The sequence below is a fragment of the Mus caroli genome, chromosome 11 (genome assembly GCF_900094665.2).
Source record: "Mus caroli chromosome 11, CAROLI_EIJ_v1.1, whole genome shotgun sequence".
In the NCBI taxonomy this organism is placed as follows: domain Eukaryota; kingdom Metazoa; phylum Chordata; class Mammalia; order Rodentia; family Muridae; genus Mus; species Mus caroli.
In genome coordinates, this window is record NC_034580.1 from 114,189,712 (window position 1) to 114,215,992 (window position 26,281).

The 26,281-nt window shown below is 48.3% G+C and overlaps 1 protein-coding gene across 1 annotated transcript in view; it reads right to left on the bottom strand.

The window, feature by feature from the left end:
* Positions 1-4,531: 4,531 nt before the first annotated feature.
* The window catches only part of Timp2 (TIMP metallopeptidase inhibitor 2), a 51,265-nt gene continuing 29,515 nt past the window's right edge, over positions 4,532-26,281 (bottom strand). Inside the window, exons 2-5 of the mRNA XM_021175582.2 lie at positions 21,378-21,478; positions 18,721-18,829; positions 11,932-12,056; positions 4,532-7,352 (exon numbers count right to left, since the gene is read on the bottom strand). Coding sequence (XP_021031241.1) covers positions 7,155-7,352; positions 11,932-12,056; positions 18,721-18,829; positions 21,378-21,478 — 533 coding nt within the window. The 3' untranslated portion in view covers positions 4,532-7,154. The remainder of the gene's footprint in view (positions 7,353-11,931; positions 12,057-18,720; positions 18,830-21,377; positions 21,479-26,281) is intronic.

Consider the following 26,281-nt stretch of genomic DNA (forward strand, 5'->3'; position numbering starts at 1 on the left):
AGAGAGAGAGAGAGAGAGAGAGAGAGAGAGAGAGAGAGAGAGAGAGAGAGAGATAACTAAGACCCTCCCTCCATCCTAAACACTGCTGGTGTCTCTGCATGTGAGACAGCTATGCCAAATTGCATTAACTCTGCCAGCTTAGCTGTAGGCTCCCTGCAGCCCCAGCAAGCTAAGGGGTCACCTTGTCCCTGAGTTGCCATAGCAACTGACTTTTCCCATATGCAGAATCATCCATGTGACCTTCCACTGCCTTGAAGTTGCCATTCACGGGCAATGGTACCAACCAGGCACAACGTGCTCTCTGCTTCGGGTCGGAACTCACCTTGCCTGAGCCTGTGCTCCATCCTGGAGTGCCACCGGAGCCCCACCCCATTCAGATGGACTTTACAGCCCCCAGCCTTTTCCCTGTAGCACCCACACATCATACAGTGTGGCATGCACTGAAAGCCTGGACCCTGGCTACTGACTTAGAACATCCTCACTTTATATGAACAGTCCTTAGAGTCCCAGATCCTTAGGGACAACAGTGGCACTTGCCATCTTCCCTACCCGTGCAGATAGGACCAGGGCCCCAGGTCCTTAGAGACAGCAGCTGGGCAGACAGGAACAGGTTCAGGGTGGTCATTGCCTATTAATACTGTTGTTCCATTTAAGGCAAATAAAAGCCTATACGGCTAGGTTCAATCACTGGGGGTGGGGGTGGGGATAGAGACTGTTTCTTATGCTACTGTTATGGATTGGGGGGGATAGAGACTGTTTCTTATGCTACTGTTACGGATTGGGGGGATAGAGACTGTTTCTTATGCTACTGTTACGGATTGGGATCTGAAGTGGATACCTCACCTAGGCATTTGTCAACCTTGTAACAACCACCACCACCACCACCACCACCACCACCACCACCACCAAGATGCAGTAAAACAACTTTCCTGAATGGTAGTGTTTCTCAGCAAGGCAGGCAGAGGCCAGGAGGGCACCCCTGAGGACCTCAGCAAGCTCCAAGGTTGCTGTGGGACTCTTCTCTACAGCCAGGACAAAGATGTCTGTGTTTTCCATTTTGTTTTGTGCTATCAATGTGTATTTATTTAGTGCCCTCCCACCATACTGGGTGGGGATCCGAGCTTCAGTCATTCGGCGGTCCCTTTCTCTTTGAGATACATCAGTCCACCCCGAGGGCTTAAGGGGATTCCTGTTGTCAACTCATTAGACAGGTACCACCTGGGCTCCTAGGTCCTTACATTTTGTCCCTTTGGACTACCCCGGGCCCCTGGCCAGCTTGTTCCCAGGCTGGTAGGGTCCTTTTCCAGAATGTGGCTGGGTGGGATCCACTCTCTCCGTATGTTGTCCCCAGGGATTGCTGCTGCCCAGATCTCCACATGCACGCTCCTTATCAGACATCTGTAATACATGCCACACATCCCCAGTCTTCACGGCCACGTGCTCCCTGCACTCGATTCTCTGCAGTTCATGCTCACACATACCTCATGCCCACTCACACACTCACAACATTTTGTCTCTCAGCAACCCTTCCCATCACAGATGCCCACTTCTCACGGGGCAATGACCGTGCCCTCCACCACTGAGTTCTGCCCCCAACCTTTTTATTTCACTCTCTTTTTTTTTCTTTTTAAACTTTTTATTTGTCCTCTGTGAGTTTTACATCATACACTCCAGTCCCACTCATCTCCCCACACCCTCATATCTACCCTTTGCCCCTGCAAACTTTCCTCAAAATAACACACACACACACACACACACAAACACACACACAGCATAGAAAACATTTCATTGTGGAAGCTGTAGTGTGTCACAGTGTGTCCCACAGTGTATCCCTCTGTCCACATACCTTCACTTGCAAATATTCACTGCAATGAGTCACTGGTCTGGTTTGAGATCTCTGGCTTCTGGGACACCATCGATATTGGATCCTCACGAGGTCTCCTCTGGTTGTCCTGTTGTTGCCCAGTGTCAAGGAGATTCTGTAGCTTTGCATCAGCAGGATTGGCTTTTCCATGCTTCCCAACCATTTGCAGATGATAAAGATTTGGGGGTGGGCCAGTTCGGAGCCGGGGACCTGGGCCTGGGTGGTAGCTGAGCTGGTCAGTGTGCCGGCTCTCCCTCACCTGCAGCACCAGGGCAAGGTCTCCAGCACTGCTCTGGCTAGGCCACCCAAAGCCACCATCGGAAGGAGGCAGGGCCAGCTCTCCTGCTCATCCATACCCACGCCTCCAGAGACAGCTCCACTGTGCTGCCAGTCAAGATGTGGGGCCCACCCTCTCAGGTGCTGCAGCCTGGGAGGGACTAGGCCAGTGCTCCTGCTCTTAAACCCCTCATAACCTCAGGGCTGGCTCACCTGTGCCTTAGCTAACAGGGCCAGCTAGGCAAGGTTCAGGGCCTGCTATAGCCAGTGAGGGAGCAGGACTAGCTCTCCTGCTCTAATGCCTTCGAGGACAGCTGCCCCAACTACCACAAGTGGCAAGGGGAGGGCACTAACCCCCACACCCATGCCACCTCACAGCAGACACGACCAGTTCTCCGATGCTTCCACCCTCAGCAGGTTCAACTGCACCCCCACCACAAGAGTCAGCTCCGCTGTGCTGTCCAGGAGAGGTGAAGGGCCTGCTCTCCCTGTACCTCTGCAGCTGGTGAGGGAGGGGTAGCTCTTGCACTCACAACCTGTGGGCAGTTCTCCCAACTGCCTAAGGTGGTATGGAGCATGGAGTGGCAGAGGGGCATCATCTCTACACACATGCCACCCCACGACAGACGAGTGTGTGGGGTGTGTCAGATCTCATATTCATGCCTTTAGGGCTAGTTCACCCACACCCTGCCACCAGGGCCAGATCCACGGTGCTACCTGGCTGAGAGGCTCAAGGCCCAATTTCTTGCTCTCCTTAGTGTTGTTGCCCGTGAGAGGTGGAGACAGCTCTCTAGAGCACCAGAGCCCATGAGGGCGGGGCAAGTCCCAGGACATAGTCCCTGGACATCCGTATGGTACCCAGAGGCTGCCCTGACCAGGGACAACACATATTCTATAGCGCTAATATGAGCCAGGGACATGGATACAGACCCCTGCCATTGCATAGCCACGGACCCAGACATGGCCCTCAGGGGAAGCTCAGGCTGAGACATCGACATGACCCCAGGTGACAGGGCTGGCCACTTACAACAAGCTACTCCTCTCTAGCCTCCAGTTGCATCTCTCCTCATACTGCTCTGGCTGCTTTCTCTCTAGCTACTGCATACACCTCATTTCTTTGAGGTAAGGCCTCCTCTGAATCTGGACCTAGAGTATTTTGCTGGGCTTGCAGCTAGCAAGCCACAGAGAGCATTCCTGTCTCTTCCCTGTGCAGTCCTGGAGTTACAGGGCTGCACACAAGACCCCATCAATTGCCAGGCAGTGGTGGCACATGCCTTTAATCCCAGCACTTGGGAGGCAGAGGCAGGTGGATTTCTGATTTCAAGGCCAGCCTGGTCTACAAAGTGAGTTCCAGGACAGCCTGGGCTACACAGAGAAACCCTGTCTCAAAAAACAAAACAAAACAAAACCCAAAAACAAAAAACCGTCAATTGCACGAGTGTTGGGATTTGAACTCATGTCCTTATGGTTATGCAGTAGGCCCGTTCACTTGACTCTGGGTTTTGTTTGTTTTCTGGTTCTGAGACAGGATTTCACTGTGTAGTCTTGGCTCGCCTGGCACTCATTACACAAGCCAGGCTGGTCTCAAACTCAGAAATTCACCTGCCCCTGAGTGCTGGAATTAAACCACCATCACCCAGTGGGTTTCTTTCTGAAGATAACTTCGAGGTGAGCTTGTAACTAAAGTTAGAAAGTAGGAAATACTTGCTGTAAACACTGGACAGTACATTTCCTGGGAGTGTATTTCCCGCCAGGGTTTTGCAGGGGTAGGGGGCTGTACTTAAGAGCTCATTGCTGGGGCATTACGAATATCCCACTGCATCTGTACAGGTATTGGCTCTGAGCAGACATATTCCCTCCTAGAGCTAGGAGGAGGCTCAGAAGCTTCAGTCACAAGATTTGCAAGACCCCTCCTTCCTCTGGTTATATAAGAAGTAAGCAATAGCTGGGGAGAGGAGAATCTAATGATCCTGCCTTCAAATCAAGCAGGGATTTTTAAGGATGTAGTATTGGCTAGAGTAGGACAACCTTTCTAGTGATGCAACTGCCTCTGAGTGACCCACAACCCTGTAAATAACCCCAATAAGCTCATTGGCTCATCAAGGGAGACTACTGGGTCACAGAGCCTTGTGTAGCCCAGGCTAGGACTATGTAGCTGAGGATGGCTCTGAATTCCCAATCCTCATGCCTCTGGAATGCCAGGATTATAGTCATGTACCACTATGCTCAATGTATTCAGTACTAGAGATCCAGTCCAGGGCTCCATGCCTGCGAAGCAAGAAGCACTCTGCCAACTGAGGCACACCTTCTGCTTCTGACTCTTCTTCCCTCTAGCCAGTACAGACTTGGCCCCCATCCCTCAGCCCTTCAGAAACAGCCAAGGAGGCAACCTTCTCTTTGATAATATGGTTTATTGTCCATTGACAGAGCAAACTCATAAAAATAAAAGTCGAGAGTGATACAGGGCATCAGGCGCGCTCGGCTTGCTGACTTCCAACAACTCTCACGTATCGCCAGCGTGGGGTGTTGGGGGGGGGGTACATCTCAGACTTCATATTCTAGCACGCACATGGGGTTCCACCCCCCCTCCCCGCAACCAAGAGTTCAAACAGAAACAAAATCAACAAAGCTTTAAATTATGCAGCAAGCCCACGGATATGTCTTAATTACGCATCAGGCAGCGATTTGGAAATTGCTACCATGTAAACGTCATCTGAAATATTGCGAGTTGCTGGCATGACGGGAGTAAGCGAGGAAGCCCAGGGCTTAGAATATAACAGAAGTAAAACAACACCTTAAACTATATATTGCAATTGGTTTGCTGGGAAGGCATTTGAGTGGCTGTTGCTCAGCTGCCATCTGGCACTTTGTCCCAAAGGTTCGTTTGCTCGCTCGGTTTCCTCTCATCAGCCTGGTGTGGCTAGAAACCCCAGCATGAGTGGAAAACAGAAAGGCCGTCTTTCAGAACTGGTATACTCAGAGGTTCTCTCCTTCATAATAATTTGAACCAGACACAAAAGACGGGAGGCTGGAAAAGCAGATAGTCAAAGAACTCAAAGGAAGATGAGAAAGGGTCCCTCTGTCCCAGGCCAGCTACCATACCAGGCATTCCACTCTGGGTTCGATGCTTCCTCGATGCTTCAACATTTTTGTTTTTTTAAAAGTGCAAAGTCTAATGCTACGAAAGGCATCAACACGGCACAAGAACGCTCACGGCGAACATCAGAAACAAACCAGAACATGTCAAGAAGTCAGCAGAAATGGGCACTGTTACATATGATACCACCGCACAGGAAGCAAACAGGCAGGGCGGGATAGACTGCAGGGTCTCGTTGGCTGGTCCAGGCCAGCATCCAAGGAAGAACATCACTGCACAACATGAAAATGCCCTGGGAAGGGGCAGGCTGACTCCTGTGTGTCCTCCCAGTCTGTCTTAAAAGGGCTGGCCAGGTCCTGGTGTGGGGGCTTGGGTAGGGAGAGTCTGAGGGGGAGTCCTTAACCGTTTCTTTGGGGTTTCTGATGTTTAGGACAGGGTTGGAGCAAAGAGTTTTTGGAAGCATTTTACAAAAGGAACATTCACAGGCTACCAGACTTCAGAGTCTGTGTTTATGTGTGAGCATATGCGTGCATGTATGGTTAATATACATTTGTGTCCTTGGGACAGCTTATTTTTTAAGACGCAGGCAGAAAGAAGAGTGACTGTCTATATTGTTAGTGATATAGTTCTGCCTGTCTTAACCCCCATCCTACTGGCATCAGAAAAAAAATTGCTTTAAGGAGCAAGTAGATACACCAGTTCCCTATAAGGGCCTTAAACAACATTAAGAGACAGAAGCAGAGCTGCATACACATGTCTCTCAGCCATGCATGAGAATTCACCTTTAGGAAAATGAGATGGATCTGAAAACAAGCCACAGCATCCTCAGGGGGCTTGGTATGAAGAACTGCCCACCGCAAAGTCTCCCCTGCTGCGTGCTTAGTTACTGACACTTACAGAAATCAACAGGGTCATAATAACCACTGATCTAGCAGGGAGAGTTCACTAGACTTTTCCTAGGTGCCTAGGACTGGCCTTTTATATCATCAATTTGTGCAAAAGAGGGAGTGCTGGTAGCACCCCCAACAGCAGCAGGGCCCGATGCGACAGAGAGCCAAACCGAGCTGTGCTGCTCAGCCTGGATGTTTGAAGCTTGCTTGGAAAGGGGTGAAGAATGGCTTGGGAAGCTTGAGAGTGGCAACAAGGACAGTCAAGCACCCCTCACCACAGATCCCTGCCCCCAGCATGGGACCTCACAGATCCTCACTGAGGGTAGAGACAGGGGAGAGGACTGCAGTAATGACTTTGCTGAAGCCAGAAACACGGCTCAGGGAGGGCTTCCATTCGCTGAAGTCTGTGGATTCATGGGGCTGACTGGGACTCCTAGAAAAATGAACCACTGGTTGGAGGGCAATTCTTAGACCCGAGGGAGACCAGGGTCCTGAAAGTCCATACCAGATGCAGGAGGGATGGGAAGCATTTGCAAGGGCCAGAGAGAGGGGTGGCCACTGCAGAAAACGAGGGACATGTCACTCTCAGGATGAAAAGGACCTGGTAGGCCGGCTACACAGTCTTACAACAACCTTCAAGAGTTTATGCAAAATGCACATTCCCAGGCTCTGCCCTAACAGTGCTAGAGTACCCTTACTGATGCCTGTCTGCTGCACGTGACAGTGCCAGAGAGACCTGGTAACAAGTCTGTGCTCCACTCCTGCCTGTAGCAAGGATCAAAGACTGAGACACACAGTGCTCAGGCTGGCAGAGGGAAGGGGTATGGCAGGGAACCTGGCCCGCCTGTCCCTCCAGACCCACTACCATGTCTAGGGAAAATAGGGGAGGGGGCAGAATCACACTAGCGTGAACCCACTTGGATGATTGATGTTTTATTCATGCTGTTTCCAGGAAGGGATGTCAAAGCTGGACCAGTCTAAACCCTCAGAGGCTTTTCAATTGGCCACAGGGGCTCTGTCAGCCTTCTTACGGGTCCTCGATGTCAAGAAACTCTTGCTTGGGGGGTGCCGCCCCGCGGTACCACGCGCAAGAACCATCACTTCTCTTGATGCAGGCGAAGAACTTGGCCTGGTGCCCATTGATGCTCTTCTCTGTGACCCAGTCCATCCAGAGGCACTCATCCGGGGAGGAGATGTAGCAAGGGATCATGGGACAGCGAGTGATCTGAGAGGACACAGGCAGGAAGGTTTAGTTTGGACCAAGGAACAAGTGGGGCCAAGGACACTTGGGGTACCTTCAGAATACAACCTACGAAAGGTGATCAAGGACAGTAGTCCTGCTGAGCCTTATGTCCCTGTACAATGGCTGAGCACAGGTCTAAGTAAAACTGTAGCCTCCCTCAGCCCTGAAGTAGGCTGATCCAGACTTTGACCTTGCTGCCACTGTGAAGGAAATTACCTAAGGTGGAGCCTTCCAACCTAGATGGCTCTTTTGCTCTGCCACCCACCACTGCTCTCTCCAAGACACAGCTACCTGCTGAGAAGCACCTGATACATTCCGGAGGAACATCCTATTCTGCACATCACCTACAGGCTGGCTCCAGACACCAAGAATGGACCTGCGGGGGATGGGCCTTCCCCTTTTATAAGTAGACTCTCATAGTAAACTGGAGGGCCTTGAACAGAATCATATCTTGGCTCCATTAACCTCTAAGTCTCTTTCAGCCCCAGCCTGCCTCCCTGGTGTACCTGGTCCTTGTAAGCCACAGGCCAGTATACAACAGATTGACACCCGGGCCAGGGACCATGGGAACGGTGGGAAAACACTGAGGGAATCGCTGCTGTCTTGTATGGAGCTCCAAGGGAAGGAAAAAAATCAGATTGTATTGAGCACGGTGAGCAACAGGTATTTATGCTAGCGCTGGCTTTAAAATTCATTTTTTAAAAAAGTGTTGCTGGAGGTGCGGAAGGATACGGGCTAAGTTTGGAACAGTGCTAACCTGGCGCTTTTTCCACTTAGGATTTGACAGTGAAATATGTGTGGGACTAGAAACTGTGAATCAAGTGGTTGTCCGCAGCTTTTAAAAGCTGTTTCAGGCGAGAGGAATAAGGTTTAAAATAATGAAACAGGCAGTTGTCCGCAGTCGAGAACTGCATCAGGCTAGAGGAATACGGCTCAAAATGAAGGAGTAAAATATATAGAGGAAAATGGATTTTGAAACTCTCCCAGAGACAGAGAGAATTCGGGGGACACCCTGCTTTATTCTCTCTGGCTCTACAGCAGAAGTTCTCTGCCCTCTTTGTGTTGTCTAATGTCTGGTGCACCGGTCCGTTTACATGTCAATTCATGTGTGTTTTGTTTCGTTGTCTGAATGACTGAATGTTCTGTGTTTCATGTTTGAAAATAAAGAATGGTAAAACTTTACCTGCTGGTTTAGCAAGAGAGTGGCCACATGCTTTAGCCAGGAGGGCTCCTGCTGGAGAAACTGTTTTTTTGAGAAAAGGAGTCTGCAGCCTCTTGGTTTTGGGGCAAAAAAGCTGATAGATGGTTTTTTGCCTGGAGGGTTCTCTGCAATTGTGATTAATGTGTTTAGCAAATGACAAAGTGCTTTTTATTTTATAATTATAGCTAGAAAAATTAAAATTCTCTGATTGGTCTAAGTGTAGCCGCTTCATTTGGCTTTTTACTGGTCTTAGAGGTGCAACATGCTCTGTGTGTCTTCATCGTAGAGTATTAGCTTATAAGTTATTGGGTCTGATCAAAAAGGTGTAACACTTGTTACTAGAAAGTTAGCTTTAAATTGGTAACTCAGGTTTGGACTCTTTCAAACATGTGGCATAAAGCGGGCCAAAAAACGGGGCCTCCTAAGACACTTCTAGCTGAGATAATATTTAATGTGATTCTTATCCTAGAAAGTACATTTGAAGATAAGATTTAAAGCAATGTCTCTTTAATGAAGCATTAAAGCTTGCACTGTCATGCATTCATAGGTATAAACTGGCAGCCAAATCTTGCAATGTGGTAGTGAAGTTTTAATGCTGCTTCTATGGTGATAAATTGTTTTGAAATTGGGTTTTGCTTTCCCAAAGTTGTAGTTATGGTCTAATATTGTAAAAGAAACTTAGTAATTGTAAAATTTGTCCTCATGGCAAGAGGAACTAAGCTCAGAGCAGCTTCTGCACAGTTTGTCTGACTTTCTTTTGTCTTGCAAACGGTGCCTAGGGAAGCTCTGGAAACTTGCCTCCAGGGGAAATTTCTTTTAGCTGAAAGAACACTGTTACAGATCTACCCAGATGTTATTCTAATAAAGTTTAAATTCGAAGTTTATAAAAAGGGTCAATCAGGCTGTAGAATTTATCAGGACATTGCGATTTGACTTGCCTACTTCATGTAAAGTTATTATAGATTTAAGAGTTGGTTTTTTCCTTTACATTCTGATAATTGTAAAGAGTTTTGCTTCTAGTGAACTGATAGTCACTGGAAAATATTGCTGTAGGTGTGGCTAACACAGCTTTACATTATATAAGAAAAAAATTTTATCATTTCTGCTTCTATACAAGAAGCCAAGAGTTTTAATTTTTCAGTATATATTGTCCCCTAAGTGAAAAGTATTTTATTAGCTAATGCATCTCAAGGGCAAGGCTGAGGTGGCGTTTACCTCAAAGCGAAGTTTCAGCATCCTATTAAGCCGCTGTGGTGCTAACAAAGAATTATAAGATAAATTCATATAGTTTGGGATAACTATAACAAAAATTGTGTCTTAAAAATCTGACTAAGTGTCTGTTCCTTGTTCCAAACAGCAATCAAATTGGTTATTACAGAATATTAATAATTGATCTATTACATACCATCATTTTAAATAAATTGACAATATCCCAAAGATAAGTTAAAAAATTGTTTTTATGCATGCTTTTGTATCTTCTATAAATTCATGCATGCATGCATTCCAGTTACTGTGTTTAAAAACAGCTCTTCTATGGGAAAAAAGTACATGTGAATTGAATTACATGCTTATTCTTTTGAGTTTCCTCCTGCTTCAGCACAGATAATTAAATTGTGTGCTGTAGATGGTGTTTTAAAATGTTGAATAGGGGGCTGGTGAGATGGCTCAGTGGGTAAGAGCACCCGACTGCTCTTCCGAAGGTCCGGAGTTCAAATCCCAGCAATCACATGGTGGCTCACAACCGTCCGTAACAAGATCTGACTCCCTCTTCTGGAGTGTCTGAAGACAGCTACAGTGTACTTACATATAATAAATAAATAAATCTTAAAAAAAAGTTGAATAATCAAGCTTTAATTTGTATATTAATATTCAATATTATATCTCAGAGCTCACAATTGCTGAAGATTGTTCGTCCCTCAGATGCTCTTAATTCTCAAATTTGCAATTGCTTATGCATATACAACTCATAAGAAAAAATGCTGTCCTTTTAAGATTAGAACCAAGTAATGCTCTTACTTTGTTCTAAAGCACCTGCTTGGGTCAATGGGTCACACTAGCTTTTTAACAAAAAATTATGGAGCTTCAAGTGTCCACCTCTAGCCACACAGAGATGAAGAAAGAAGCTTCGTTTTTGCTTATTTGTTCTTGAGACACAGTCTTTTGTATCCCAGGCTGGCCTACAAGTTTCTATGTAACAAATGATAATCAAAGATTACCTGCTCTCACCTCCCAAATGTTGAGGTTAAGAAATGTGCCACCACAGCTGGTTTATGTGGTGCTAGGAGACAACCCAGGGCTTCATGTGTGCTAGAAAGCACTCTCTCAATGGAGCTACTTCCCGAAGACAGGATTTCACTCTGTAGCCCAGTCTGACAAGGAACTCACTCTTCAGTTCAGGTTGATTACAAAGTCAGCAATCCTTCTGTCTCAGCCTCCTAAATGTGGTGTATAATCATGGCCAACAAGTGTTTGCGTTTGAGGTGCCAGGCACAGTGGAGCCATGCTTGGCCTGTATTCGGCTAGCCACCTGGGCTTGGAATCATGCCTTCAATAACCAAGTGATGGGAAACACCAGCCAGAAGGAGAGGAAGCACCAGAAAGTGTCAGCTGGCACAGGCCCATAGGACACGACCCTGTGGGCAACTCCCAGGCTCACTCCTGGTAACAGGAGGGATGCTGGCTCTCCAGTGATGCATCCTGCACTGGTGAGGGACAAAGCATCTGGGCCATGGACACACTGGTTCCCTGCAGTTGGCATGACTCCCAAATCTGGGAATAAATCCCGCCCACTCTGGTCACATCTAAGCACATGTGCATCTACAGTGCTGCTTAGTCCCACCTCTGAGCAGATTCTGAGATGACAGACAAATACCCCCAGAATACCACATTTACAGAGACTCATGCATGGAGGTCTAGGATGTGGGGAACATACCTGTGTTCTTGGTCACACAATGTTTATGCCTGCACATGGTAGGAAACCATTTCCAGGACTATATTCTCCTCACAAAAATCTCCTTTCCTTAGAGCTTTCCTTCCTAGGAGCTGCCAGTCATGTGGATTAATTTATATGCTTTGTCCCACCCCACAACCCCTTATCCTGAATATATTTCTTGAAAGGGACAAAATTCAAGGTTCTTCAGGGACCTGGGACTACAGGCTTTGTCTCTAGATAGACTGTCTCACTTCCTTACTGTCGCAGAGTTCAGTCCAAAACCAGGACTCACTATCATGAGGGGCTGAGAAGCCAAGGACTCACCCCCATTTCACTTGGAGATCTTGTGATGGACAAGACCAGAGAGGGGTGAGGACTCAGGGAGGGGTAAGGATGCAGGGAGGGGCAACGATGCAGATCTTGCTCACCTTGCACTCACAGCCCATCTGGTACCTATGGTTCAGGCTCTTCTTCTGGGTGATGCTAAGCGTGTCCCAGGGCACAATGAAGTCACATAGGGTAATGTGCATCTTGCCATCTCCTTCTGCTTTTCCTGTCGGGAGAGTCACCAGGTCGATGTGAGCAACAAGTCTCCCCCTTCTGTCTTCCTCCTGCACCTGGGTACAGCCCTGGGTGTTGAGAGTCGGCTCTAATAATACCATGGTCAGACTACTCTGAGAGTATTTGTTGTTGTTGTTTGGTTGTTTGGTTTTTCCAGACAGGGTTTTTCTATATAGTCCTGGCTGTCCTGGAACTCACTGGCTGGACTTGAACTCTCAGAGATTTGCCTCTCTCTGTCTCCTGAGTGCTGGAATTAAAGGCCTGCATCGCCACTGCCTAGCTACTCTGAGTTTTAAAACAGCTCCTGTTAGGACTAGAGAGATGGCCAGTGGTTAAGAGTTCTTGCTTTTCTTCCAGGGGACAAGAGTTCAGTTCCCAACACTCACGTGAGGCAGAGGCAGATTACCATGCCTGTAACTCCAGCTTCAGGGGATAGGACACCCTCACGCCTCTTCTGTGGGCACTGCGTCTCACTCAGCATATTCTGTCTTGTTCTCTCTCTCCCTCCCTCCCTCTTTCTTTTTCTCATGAACATAAAATAATAATAAAAAACAAATATAGCCCCCCACTTCCATTTTTTGAGACAGTGTTTCTCTGTGTAACAGCCCTAGCTGTACTGGAAAACATTTTGTAGACCAGGTTGGCCTTGAACTCACAGAGATCCACTTGCTTCTGCCTCCCAAGTTCTGGGATTAAGGGTATACACCATTGGGAAAAAAAAAAAAAGAAAAAAATGCATGTTTGAGTCTAGTGTGGTGGGGTACAAAGAGGTACAAGTGGGAGGATCATGAATTGAAAGCTAAGCTTGCCCATATGGTGAGTTTGAGGCCAGCCCAGGCTATGTGAATTTATCTAAGAAGAACCAGAGGATGGAGGATGGATACCATCCCTAGGCAGGGGTCTTGAACTGCATAAGAGTGAAGCAGAGCTGACTACAAGCAATCAAGAAGGTGAGCATGCATGTATTGTTTCCCTCTCTACTCTGGACTCGTTGCTTCAAGTTCCTGCCTTGGCTTCCCCATACTGAGAGACTAGAACCTGTAGCTGTGAGTTGACCCTTCCTCCTCTCGACTGCTTTTTTTGGTTAGGGTATTTTATCACAATGACAGAAAGGAAACTAAAAAAAATGCTCAATGAGAAAATTCAGGAGACCAACAATGAAGGGCAGGGGCTCCCCATTCCCTTATCTGCAGCCACCACACTCCTCCATGTGTGAGACCATGCCTGGCTTTTTACATGGGTATTGGGATCTGAACTCAGGTCCTCATGGTTGTGCAGCAATCACTCTGAACCGCTGAGCCATCACTCCAGCCCCAGATCAAAGTGCACTACTACAAGGACTGGGATTTAAATGTTTGTTGTTTGTATGATGCTTATGTGTATGTGAGCACTCCTACACATCACAGTACACATGTGGAAGTCAGTGAAGAACTTTGTATTGTCTTCTCTTTCCTTCTCCCTTTAAAGGGTTTGGGGGTTGAACTCCTGTTATCAGGTTTCTTTGGCAAGCACCCTTACGTGTTGAGCCATCTTGAGGCAGGCTCTTATCTGTACAATCAGTGAACACTAACTCAAAAAGAAAAGAAGAAGCCCCTTTAGCATAACCACACTTGCCTGGGCTCACATGGCGCAATCGGCTGTTGCAACATTGTAACAATGTTTACTTTTCCTTTCAAGAGAGAGAAACTTAAAAGAAAATTACAGGGAAAAATCTATACAAGTCCACATGTGATGCTGAATCACCAGCCTGGGAGGAAGAGGTGTCCACAGCCAGCTGGCTGGGCAGTTTGCTGGGCCACGTGATTTCTGGATAGCCCCTGTTTAAAGGGCCTGTCCTGACTCTAAAGAACAGGAGCCATATTGGGGAAATAAAGGCACACCCAATCAGGAGGTTCCTGACCAGGCCCCAAGAGCTAAAGAAAGATGAGAGAGGTTTACCTTTTTTCTTTTTCTTTTTCCTTTTTAAGCACAGTGTGCCTCAGGCCTGTTCCCCCTCGTAAGAGAAGAATGAGGAGACTGAGTTGTCCAAAGAATGGTCCTTATGGGGAGAGATCAAAAGCATCTCTGTCTGTCCTAACCAGCATAGGCTGTCTGTAAATATTCTAAGGGTGGTCCTGTGTGTGTGTGTGTGTGTGTGTGTGTGTGTGTGTGTGTGTGTGAGCTGGATGTTAGATATGTTCCCCAGTCACTCACCATCTAATTTTCTGGGACAGAGTCTCTCACTGAACTTAGTTTACCAATCCACCTAGACTGGCTGACAGTGAGCTCCAGGGACCCTTCTGTGTCTAGAGTTCTATGCATGGGCTGCTATGCCCAGCTTTCATGGGGGTTCCAGGGATTGAATTTATGCACTTTCCCAGTGGACCCATCTCCCCAGTGCCATCCCCCTGTCCCCAGAGTGGCTATTTTTCTGAGACAAGGTTTCTCTGTGTAGCCCAGTGTCCTGGAACATACTATGTAGACCAGGCTGGCTTCAAACTCAAAGATCTACCACTTGCCTCTGTCTCCTGAGTGCTGGGATTAAAGACATGCACCACTACTGCCTGTCCCAGGGGTGGCTTTCTACTGAGGTCCTCTGCAGACCCTTCTCCCCTTTTCTCCTGTGAGGCTAACCTGCTCATAACCCAGCTACCACATCACACTCATTGGCTTTCATTCAGAGTGACAGACACAGGTGTCTGTCACCTTGCATTTATTTATGAAACACAATTATTTATGAATGTGGACTAGGCCCTGGTAAAGGCACCCAGCGTCTCTGCTATCTCTAACTTCATATGACAACAACTGCCCTACCTCTGGTCTGGGGGACACTGACAATTCAGGCCACCAAGCAGAGGATGCTGTTTTCTGAGGTGTTGGCCACCAGTTCAAACCCCAGCAGGTGTGTTTTCAGAGTGCACACCTGGCACATGTCCCGTCTGCCGCCTTTCTGCTATACTAGTTTGCTCTCTCTTGGCATCTTCAATTTTCTTCCACTGGGCCAACGAAAGGGCTTGGTGTATGAGGGCGCTTGCTGCCAAACTTGTCTATCTGAGTTCAATCCCTGGGAGCTGCTCTGTAGGAGAGAGCTGACTCCCTCAAGATGTCCTCTGACTTCTGCTCAGATGCCATCATATCTGCACACATATACATGAAATAAGTAAATGTGTGGTTAATTCCCCCTCACTATGGAAGCCTTCAGCTGCTTCAGCTTCAGACATGATAGAACATCTGAGTTGGAAAGCTAACAGAAACGTTAAACATAGGAAATCCTGGGCTGGAGAGATGGCTCAAGTTAAGAGCACTGACTGCTTCTCTTCCAGAGGTCCTGAGTTCAATTCCCAGCAACCACATGGTGGTTCACAGCCATCTGTAATGGGATCTGATGCACTCTTCTAGTGTGTCTGAAAACAGCTATAATGCACTCATATACATAAAATAAATAATTCCTAAAAAAAGATTAGGAAATCACTTGTCAAATTCAATGGAAAAATACCACAAAAAATTTTACACAACCGAACAGCACTAGAGCCCCTGGCATAGCATGTTTAAGGCCTTGGATTCCATACCCCGCACCACAAAATATATGTGTGTGTGTATGTATGTATGTATGTATGCATGCATGCATATATGGTATATACATGTGAATGTATGTGAATGTGTATATGTAAATGTGTATGCATGTATATGTGTGTATATGTATGTATGTATGTATGCATGCATGCATATATGGTATATACATGTGAATGTATGTGAATGTGTATATCTAAGTGTGTATGCATGTATATGTGTATATATATATATATATATGGTATATAAGTGTATGTATGTATGTGAATGTATATGAGCATATACATGTATGTATGGATGGATGCATGTGTACATGGGTATGCATGTGGATGTACATGTCCATACATGTGTATGTGTATATGTATATATGGGTGTGTTTGTGTGTTAATATATATGTATATATATGTGTGTATATGGGTATGTACATGTGTGTATGTTTATGTATGACTGTGTTTATATGTGTATATAGTGTTTGTGTGTATGTATTCATATATGTTTGTATGTGCATGCATGTGTATATGTATATGTATGTATGTGTGTATATACGTGTATACACATACGTATAAAAAGGGAGGCAGGTCATACACTTGCTATAACATGAACAGAACCTGGCTTCATGCCAAAAAAATAAACTGCCACAAAAGGATATAACCCTGCTAGACCTGAGAGCTGCCTAAAATATGTAAGTTCACAGAAACTGAAAGTAGATGGCAGGGGCCAGAACCCAGGCCCTGGGGCAAGACAAGGACTGAAATGCTTGTGGCCAGTGGGACCGAGATATTGTTTGGGAAGATGACACAGTCCTGGAATAGACAGTGATAGCTACACACTCTTGTGGATACATTTAGTGCCACTGAGTCCTCTGCTCAGGCACAGTTATAGAGGCACACTCCATTTTACATGTTTCTGCAGTTTTTGTTACTTTCATGCATTTTGTGTGTATGGGTGAGTGTGCATGTGTGTGTGTATGTGTGCATCTATGTGTATGTGTGTCCATGTGTGATGTGTGTGTGTGTATATGGGTGAGTGGGTCCATGTGCATGCGTGTGTGCATGCACATGTGTGTGTATGTGTGCATCCGTGTGTATGTGTGTCCATGTGTGATGTGTGTGTGTATATGGGTGAGTGGGTCCATGTGCATGCGTGTGTGCATGCACATGTGTGTGTGTAAATCAGAAGAAAACTCTAGAGTTGCTTTTCTTCTACTGTGTAGATCCTGGGGATCAAACTCGGGCTTACTGGCCAGTGCCTTCACCCACTGGCAGTCTAACTAGCCTAGACCCTGCAGGAAGGAGTTTTATGGTTTTGTTGTTTGATGCTGTTGAAACAAGGTCTCATTGCCTAGGACCTGGCCGACCGTGAGCTCACAGAGATCTGCCTTCTCCTTCCTCCCAAGTGCCAGGACTAAAGACGTACGCCACCATATAGGTATACTAGTGAAGTTTTAAAAACGGCATGCAGCCTATTTACAAGTGTCATGTATTGACACTATGCTCTGTGGCCGGTCAGGAGTGTGTCAGGCCAGCAAGTGTTGTATAGTCTAAGCTGCCCGGTACCTGGTTACTGAGTGACTTCGGGTACCTTTGGTCTGTATTATACCTGGAGCTGCAGTGGAGCTGGGTCTTAGCAGGCCTAGAAGACTTGTGTGATGATATCTGGGTGACAGTCTTCTAAGACAGAGGCGGCAATGGCAAGCATGGGTGCCGCATGGACAGGAGAAAGCACGGCGTATGTGGGAAACCTCTGACAGACAATGTGGATGGCAGGGATATGGCATGACAGAAACTATGACATCTGCCCACATGGTCACTGGAATTATCTGGCCTCCTGTGTGGACCCAGAGCCTGGCTCTTAGAGAAGGCAGGGAAGAGGCATGGAGAGTGCCTTAATGCATGCCCAAGTCTACAAAACAGAGCAGCCCCAGCAATGACCATGAAACCGCTGCCCTGCAAGACTCTCCCATTGTCCCCCACTTTGCTCAGGCATCCTGCAGCTTCCTCACACCATCGAGGCATGAGGAGTGAGGCACGAGTTTGAGCCTGCTTGTAGCAGTCACTGTGTGTGTCAGGCTCCTGATAGCAAGGCATGGCTTACCTATTTGTAGGCTGCCTGCCTATTTGAAGCCCCCAAATGGTTCAGTGGGCTGGTTTTTATCTCACGGAACAGAAAGCAGTGCCCATATTTGGGTTATCTAAGTGATAAGCAGCTCTGACCGACAGGTCTGGCCCCAGGAGGTAAAAAAAAAAAAAAAAACTCCTGGTGTCCATGTGCACAGGAGATGGCATGCCTGGCGCCTGAGGTAAACCCCACCCAGTATGTACTAACCAGCTATCTGTAACTCCTGGCCTTTGTCAAGGAAGGTTCTAGTTAGAAACTGGCTCTTAGCCCTAACCACACATGGATTCTCCAGAGGAGATGCTCAAGCCCCAGATTCTTCTCCTTGACTTGGACTGAATACAGCCAGGGCATCTGGCGAGTCACAGACTGCAGAGAATCCCGGTGGGTAGTGAAGCAGGCAAAACACTCAAGATACATAGAAATAAACCTGTTTTTTGGGTAGAGCCAGTGGGGGTGCTCCAAGCCTATTCTGAAGAACCTCTATCTACCACTTCTAGTTTTAAGTTGCTCTCTGATCGCAATCAGCTCATAGGAAATATAACCATTGGCTCTTGGCAGGTGTTGCAAGCAGACCCCAGGCTAATCACTATGCTCGAGGCCAAGCCCTCTTCTGCACTGGGGGATCATGGCAACACCTTTATAACATGACAGTGGAGGACCTGTGCAATCTCTGTAGGGAAATGGGAAAGCCCCTAAACACCTAGCCAGTGCCCAGGGAAGAGATTGCTGCTGGCCTTCCCAGGTATGTGGCCTGCTGGAGAGGCTGCTAATACCGACGGCTTCTGTATAGGTGAGGGCCAGGTGGGTGCCTCCAAGAAAGGCCACTCATGTGTCCTGTACATGGGCTATCAGCCGTCCCTGGCCCAATGCAACTCTGCTCTTTCACCCCTAGAGGGCAGTGTGGGAAGTATGTTTCTTAGGGACCAGGACACTGGAATTCTCTGCACCACAATTCAGCACTCAGTGGGGAAGGGTGAACTCCCACACACCTGCAATTAGATACTCCTTCTTTCCTCCAACATCCAGCGAGACCCCGCACACTGCTGAAGAGGGGGCCGTGTAGATAAACTCGATGTCTTTGTCAGGTCCTTTGAACATCTGCAAAACACAGGAAGGCAGGTATTATAGAGAAGTGGCTCTCACCCAGAGCATGATGGGAATAGGAACACATGGTTGCACCCAGGCGTGCCCCCAACCCAGGACCCAGGATGCACAGGCGTGTCCCATGGATTCACAAGCCATCACTGCTTTGCGAAGGTGTTCAAAGTCGTCTGCTGAGGGCTGTGGGGACATCTCAGCGGGTGAGCACAGTCCTGTCATCTGTGGGAGACTTTCTCCAAGGACATTTCTGCATGAGGTCATTTTCGGACCTCCGGATAAAGTCTAGAGAGTCTTACTGGCCACGGAGGGCTCATCTTCATTCCCAGGAACTGTGTTAATTTATCTGCTGTGGATTTCCCATTTTCTTTTGATCTTCATACCCCCCAACCTCACCCCCGAGCCCCCAACCCCGCTTCTGGATTAAACCTAAGCCCAATAATTTACACCCCAGCCCTACTTCAGGATTCTTTTTACTTTGTAGCCAGTCCTGGTCTTGAATTCTCCATTCCCCTGCCTCAGCCAGGATGTTAGGCTTATAGGCTTGTACTACAACACCCTGCTTATTTCCAGAGATTTTGGTCTTGAAGCACTGGCTACCAGGGAACAATGAAGGAGAGAAAGGAGCCCCTGGAACCAGAACAGAACCTCAGAGTCGGGAGAGGGCTTGATTTCTCAATGCCTTAATTACCCAGCTCTTTAGCTGCCCTGCTGAGGAAGACATTTCCCAGCAGCTAGCTCTGTGTGTGTGTGTGTGTGGTATGTGGTGTGTGTGTTGTGTGTGTGGTTGTGTTGTGTGTGTGTGGTGTCTGTGTTTGGTATGTGTGGTATATGTGTGCAGTGTGTGTGTGGTATGTGTGGTGTGTGTATGTGTGTGTATATGTGTGTGTGTGGTGTGTATGGTGTGTGTATGTGATATATGTGTGTGTATATGTGTGTGTGTGGTGTGTATGGTGTGTGTATGTGATATATGTGTGGTATGTGTGTGTGTGTGGTGTCCCCACTTTTCCCACCTTACTCCTGTCCTTCCTAACACTGCAGAGAAAGGCTTTTCTTTTTGTCTCTTTCTTCCTTCCTTTATCCTTCCTTTGAGTTTTAAAGGTTTACATTATTTCTCTTTACATGACCTGTTTGTCTGCATGTCTGCTGCCATGTGCATGATACCCTCAGAAGCCAGAAGAGGGCGCTGGATCCCCTCCAGCGGAAGCGCGGGTGGTTGTGAGCTGCAGGACATGGGTGCTGGCCCTGAACTCTGAAAGAGCAGCAAGTGCTCTTAACACTAAGGCCACTTAACACTCCAGCCTCTCTCCTAGAGGACCCTGCAGGAAGGACGCTTGCAAGGTCTCCTTGGGCATCTCAAGTGACGCCACTCCAAAAGGTCAGAGTCACTTCCTTGGCATGAAGCAATGAGGATATTATGAAAGGCTACCTGCTTCTCTGCCTCGTAAAGAGGCTTTGGTATCGAGTGGCTAGTCATCCCCTTGAGGTGACACAACCGCTATGGTGTGGCAAAGCTGTCCCTAACACTGGAGGAGCCAGCTGTTTTCCTTCGAACTTCAAGGCAGTCGATGCCATCGGCAGGCACCAGTGCATCTCACTGCCAAGCTAGGGATCGAACTTGGAACTTCAGGTATGCTAGGCAAGCACTCTACCAATTGAGCCACAACCTCAGCCTCTCCTTCTCCCTCTCCCACTCCCTCTCCAGTATGAATCTCTTCCTATTTGTCCCCAACATGGAAAAGACTCTGAAAACACTGTGCTTTGGCAGACACCACCACAGTCACTATGGCTGCCGTGTGCAGTCTCTTTGACGACAGTGGTATATGTGCTGTGTGTGTGTGGTGTGCGTATGTGTGTGTATATGGTGTCTCTGACAACAGTCCTGTTCACCCAATGGGATTCCTTCTCAGTAAGCGGCCCAGCACAGGGAGGAAAGCTACCCCTGAGCACACCCACCTGCCGGACTCACCCTTTTACAACAAGCTACACACCAGTGTATCACCCAACAAAATCAGGATAGCATGTTTCTGAAACTAGACAGATGTGGTGTTCTGAACAAAAATGGTCTCCATAGTCTCGGGTATTTAAATGCTTGGTCCCCAGCTGGTGGAATTGTATGGGAAGGATTAAGGGGTGTGGCCTTGTTGGAAGAGGGATGTCGCTAGAGGTGGGCTTTGAGGTTTCAAATGCCCGTGGTAGGCCCAGTATGTCTCTCACTCTGCCTGTAGATGAGGATGTAAAGTTCTCAGATGCTGCCCCAGCACCATGCTCTTGTCTGCTTTCCACTATGGTGATCGGGGACTAAACCTCTGAAACTGTAAGAAAGACTCCATTAAATTCTTGGTTTTACCAGTGCTGCCTTGACCCTGGTGTCGCTTCACAGCATAGGATGGTGACTGAGATAGTTGAACACGTAACATTTCTGCTTGGCTTTTATGTTCTTGTAGATTGACAACTCAGTTCTCTGGCCTAGCGGAGGCTGAGTCCCCAGCCCTGCCCTGGCCCCTGCCGCTGCTCCCTACCCCCCACCCCCACACAGTCATTGTACCTTTATCTGCTTGATCTCATACTGAATCCTCTTGATGGGGTTGCCATAGATGTCATTCCCGGAATCCACCTCCTTCTCACTCACTGCTTTGGCTCTGATCACTGCAAAGTATAGAGACAGGGATGTAAGGAAAGTCCCCATGACCAGGATCCAGGCTCTGCCCACGGGAGTAAAATGTGCTCCTTATGGGGAGGTGAACCTATTGCCCACCTGCTGTAACCTGAGGGATCAGAGGAGACTCCTGTCTTGTCATAAGCAAGGAGAGGAGGTTCTGTGGCTTGTCATGCTATGGTTGTCAGCAAGAGTTCTTCGCTGTGGCTGGGACACGGCTCAGATGGTAGAGTACTTGCCTAGCCTGCACCAAGACCTGTGCTCAATCTCTAGTACAGAGTACCAAATAAGATGGCACAGTGACACTCACCTTACCAGCCCTTGGGAGGTAGAGCCAGGAGGGTCAGGATGTCAAGGCCAGCCTGGGCTAATGAAACCAAAAGCTGGGAGTGGTGACACATGGTGACACATGCCTTTGACTCCAGCACTTGGGGTGCAGAGTAAGGAGACAGAGACAGAGATATCTGTGAGTTCAAGGTCAGCCTGGTCTACATAGTGAGTTCCAGGTCAGCAAGGGCTACAAAGTGAGACCCTGTCTCAAACAAAACAAACCAGCCCAAACCAACAAATCCCCAAATGAATCCTTTGCTGACAAAGGTGAAGGCAGAGGAAGCTGGGAGCCCTGCCCGGGTGGCTGCGAACAGCAGGCTGCAGCCTCTGTGGGTCTGGATCTTCCTGCTTATAGGTTGCTAGGGAAACAGTTAACGAGCCTGGCGTGCAATCCTGCTCCTGTAGGTAGGGTTGATGGACAGCCAGTGAGGTGGCTTTGACATTCCAGCATCTCATCCTCAAACAGGCTTTGAGGTCTAGAGCAGAGGGGTCATCCACCCCAAAGGAGCCTGATTGACTCAGATCTGGGGTCTCCACTGGGGAGCACTGGAGTACAGCTCAGGGCAGACCACCTGCCTAGCATGCAAGAGGGAGGGCCTAAGTTCCCTCCCTAGCAACTCAAAAGGAAGACGTTTCCGTGTAAAACATCCTATGGGCCATGTATGTGAAGGTCAGAGGAGACCTTCATTTCTCAGATGCCAATTGCCTTGTTGCTTGGAGGAGAGGAGCTGATTTTTTTTTTTTTTTAATTTATTGGAGGGTGGCAAGGTTTGCACGCTACAACCAATATATCAAAGTCAGAGGGCAACTTGTGAGCATTAATTCTTTCTCTCTACCATGTGAGCTTATGTATAATCCTCACTGGCTCCCCACCTTGGGTTTTGAGACAGGGTCTCTCACTGGCCTGGAGCTCACTGAGTAGGCCTCTGGCCAGCAAGCCCCTGGGTCCATCCTGTCTTTTCCTTCCCAGTACTGGGATGACGAGTGCCTGCCACCGTGTGTGGCCTTCTGTAACATGTATTTTATGAGAAGCAGGACATGGGGTGGGAAAGCATATTAGTCAGGTTGTAGTTAGTGACACTGGTGTGGCTCATAAACTTTAGACATCGATGGTAAGGAAGCAGGTCCTGTAGGAACTGTATCCCAGGCAACAACAGCCTTAAAAAGTGATGTAAAGAGACAGAACAAGGAAGTTCCAGAGTGGTATGGAACCTGATCATGCCTAACCGGACTCTTCTATCAGGAATCAAGCCCCTGCTCCCTCCCTGGAAGCCTACCTCTGCGGATCAGCAGTTGCTGTGACAGGCAGGCCTCCCTTTCTTTCACTTGGAGTGTATTACCTGGGCCAGGGCCTATTTAATGGCTTTTAAAAGCCTGCCCTTCAAATGGCAGTGGTGTAGGGTCACTCTGGGCAAGTGTTTTGTCACTGGGCACATGAGATAAACAGAGACCAGGAGTAGGCAGTGCCGGCTCAGAGTCTCCAGCGGTCAGTTTGAATCTTGGAAACTTGTGGCCAGGACTGTTTTCCACAGAGGCAGGGAGGTCCAGGCACGTGGGAGTGCCACCTGCTCCTCAGACCCCAGTGCACTCTGGATCCCTCCCCATGAGTCTCACACCACAGCCCGGGCCCCACCCAGATCCAAGGCCCATTAACTTTGGTGCTTTGGTCCTTTTGTGCAGCTGAGTAACCACTGGCCTGGCCACAGGGTCCTGTTTCCCAGCCTAAAGCAAGCCACCTGGCAGGCCACCCCACAACAAAGGGCCCTCTCTCGGTTCTGTGCCTTCTCCATAAACATTCCTGCAAAATGCCTTCACTTAACTTTTGAGCCAGATGATGCACACTTTTAATCCCAGCACTGGGGAGGCAGAAGCAAGCAGATCTCTGAATTTGAGCCTAGCCTGGTTTATATAGCTAATTCCAGGACAGCCAGAGCTATACGTTCTGCAACGTCACTTGGCCCTTGCTCTTTCCTAATCCATTTTGCTCCCTGGCCCCCACATGCTTGGATCACCCAGATATGTACCCCCCCCCCAGAACAGAAAAGCTCTTCTACCCAAAATGCCACCTCTAGCTCCCTTCTCAGAGAACTTGCACTCAGCCTTGAGAAGCAGCCCTTCCTGGCTTCTCCCTGCAGTGGCTGCCGCTCTTCTCCCACACTATCTCCTGTAAACGCCTGTGCACCTGCCTGCTGAGAGGTCCTAACCGGTAGAGGCCATGCTATGGAACAGATGGGACTCGGAGAACATCTGCCAGATGGAGCTGGGCTGACCCTGACAGCCTCAGGATGGCAGCATGGGCGTGGCTGGTCCTTGGTCCCCACTGTGTAATCTGTACAACCATCACTGTGCTTATGCAAATGTGTGAGTGTGTCGGTAAATACTGCCCAGTGTTTGCTCTCTGTATAGCACTGTTGTCAGCTTGGAAACAAGATGGGACAGGGGTCTTAAAGGAGTGACTCGTCTCCCTCTGCCTGTCTAGAGAACTTCTAGCCTTGCTTCTCAGTAATGGCCCACTATACTGCACCATGCTTACTGCTCCAATGTGTTCACTAAGGGCTGGGGCTGTAGTTTAGCCGGTGGAGGGCTTATGTTGCCATCCACAAAGCCCTTAGCTCAAGTTCCACCACCTACAACTGGACATGGCATGTTCTTAGAATCTTAGCATTCCCTTGAACTATAGAGCTCTGAGGCTGGCCTGGGCTATTTGAGACCATGTCTCAACCCAAGACAAAATAAATGTTTAATAAAGGCAACACCCTCTTGGCAATCAGAAAATAAACCCAATGACTTCCAGACAGCCAAAAGTTCCCCTTTCTCTCCCATAGCACCTAGGATTCAATACTGCTGTCTCATGGAAGTTCCCAACTCCCCACACCACCGTTGAGTCCCTGACATGATCTAAGCCGAAAGACTGAGATACAATCAGGTGCGCACGTTTGTGTGAGAGGCACTGATGCAGAGATGAACTCTGACAGTCATGATCCTCAGAGACCATTTGATGGTGCAGGTGACACAGATGTCACCAGCTTATGTCATATTGTGATGGTGAGGGTTAGTGAGGCCCTGGGCAGGGCATAGAGTGCTAGGGACACATTGTGGCAGAGAAAACAGGGCAGATTTCTCTGCTCCTATAAGACAAAGACCTGGACCACTGGCCCTGGTCCCGTGGCAGCCAGATGGGTTCCTAAGCCAGTGACTGTGTGCTCACTTTGCTTCAGGGATGAAGGCCATCTACTTTCTTTTTTGAAAATCTCAGATGAGAGGAGACGGATGAGCTGAGAGTCTGGGGTAGACACAGGATTTTCAGGCTAGAACAGTAATGGGGACACAGTTCTGGGGTGTTTGTAGGGAGTGGGGAGGGGCAGACGTGAAGAATCTCCATTGACAACTGGGCTGCTTCTAGGTAGCCATGGGACCACAGGTCTGGGTTAAACCTGGGTGGACGCTCCTCTCCCACCTAACGGTCCTGTTGCGAGACAGGGCCGGCACTGTTGAGTGCAGCAGACACAGGTCATAGCTCTTACCTGTTGAGAACACTGGATGGAGGAGGAGACTGCGGAGATTGTCCCAGTAAAAGCCTTCACTGCCCTGGCCTTAGATCACTCTGATCTAGGCAGCGGGCAGACAGATGGACAGGAAAGGAGAGGAAATAGAGAATTCTCTAGAAGGATTAGGAATAACCCCTAAACCACACACATAGATAGCAGTGGTCATCACTGTGAGCTCTGGGCTGTAGAGAAGGGAAACCCATCACAGAATGGGCAGCCTTCCTGAGTCCCCGGCCATTTGAAGGCCAGGGAAGTGCAGAGACTCAGAGAATATGGAATGAACTAGAAGCAAGGCTTGGGTGACTGTTGACTGAACATTTACATGCTAGGCTGGGGGGCAGACACCAGGGTGGGACCAACTCTATCCAGTCCTGTCCCACTACCTACCCACGAAGCTGGACACAGCAGCATGAGGTCCGTGTTTAAGTGCTTTGTGCCCCTACCCCCTGCAGCTCAAAATTTGCTTTCTCCTCTTTTCCTTCTGCTAAGCCAACATCTGGGTTTGCCATTGAGAGTGCTACACTGGCTGATGGATTCGCTGCCAGATGCTGGCTACTGGAATGCACAAGCGCTGACTTAATTCAAAGCACACACAACCGCAGAGCCCCTACCCCCATCCCTCTGGCTGAGGACACCGCATGATGTCACTTCCCCCTCCAGGAGCCTGCAAAAACAATCCCAGTGTACCCAGCAGAAGGGGATGGAAAAGACCTAGGTGGGTGGAGTTGAGGTCACTGGTAATGAGCCAAAGATGATGGGCCGTGTTTGCATTTGACAGTAACAACTGCCCAGGGACAGCATCAGAGGCTGGGCTGTCCTGCTTTTGTCCTCTCTAGGAGGGAAGGTGCTAGAAACTCTAGGTGATGGCCATGGCTAAAGGCAACTGGAAGATTCAGAATACTCCACGGATACCAA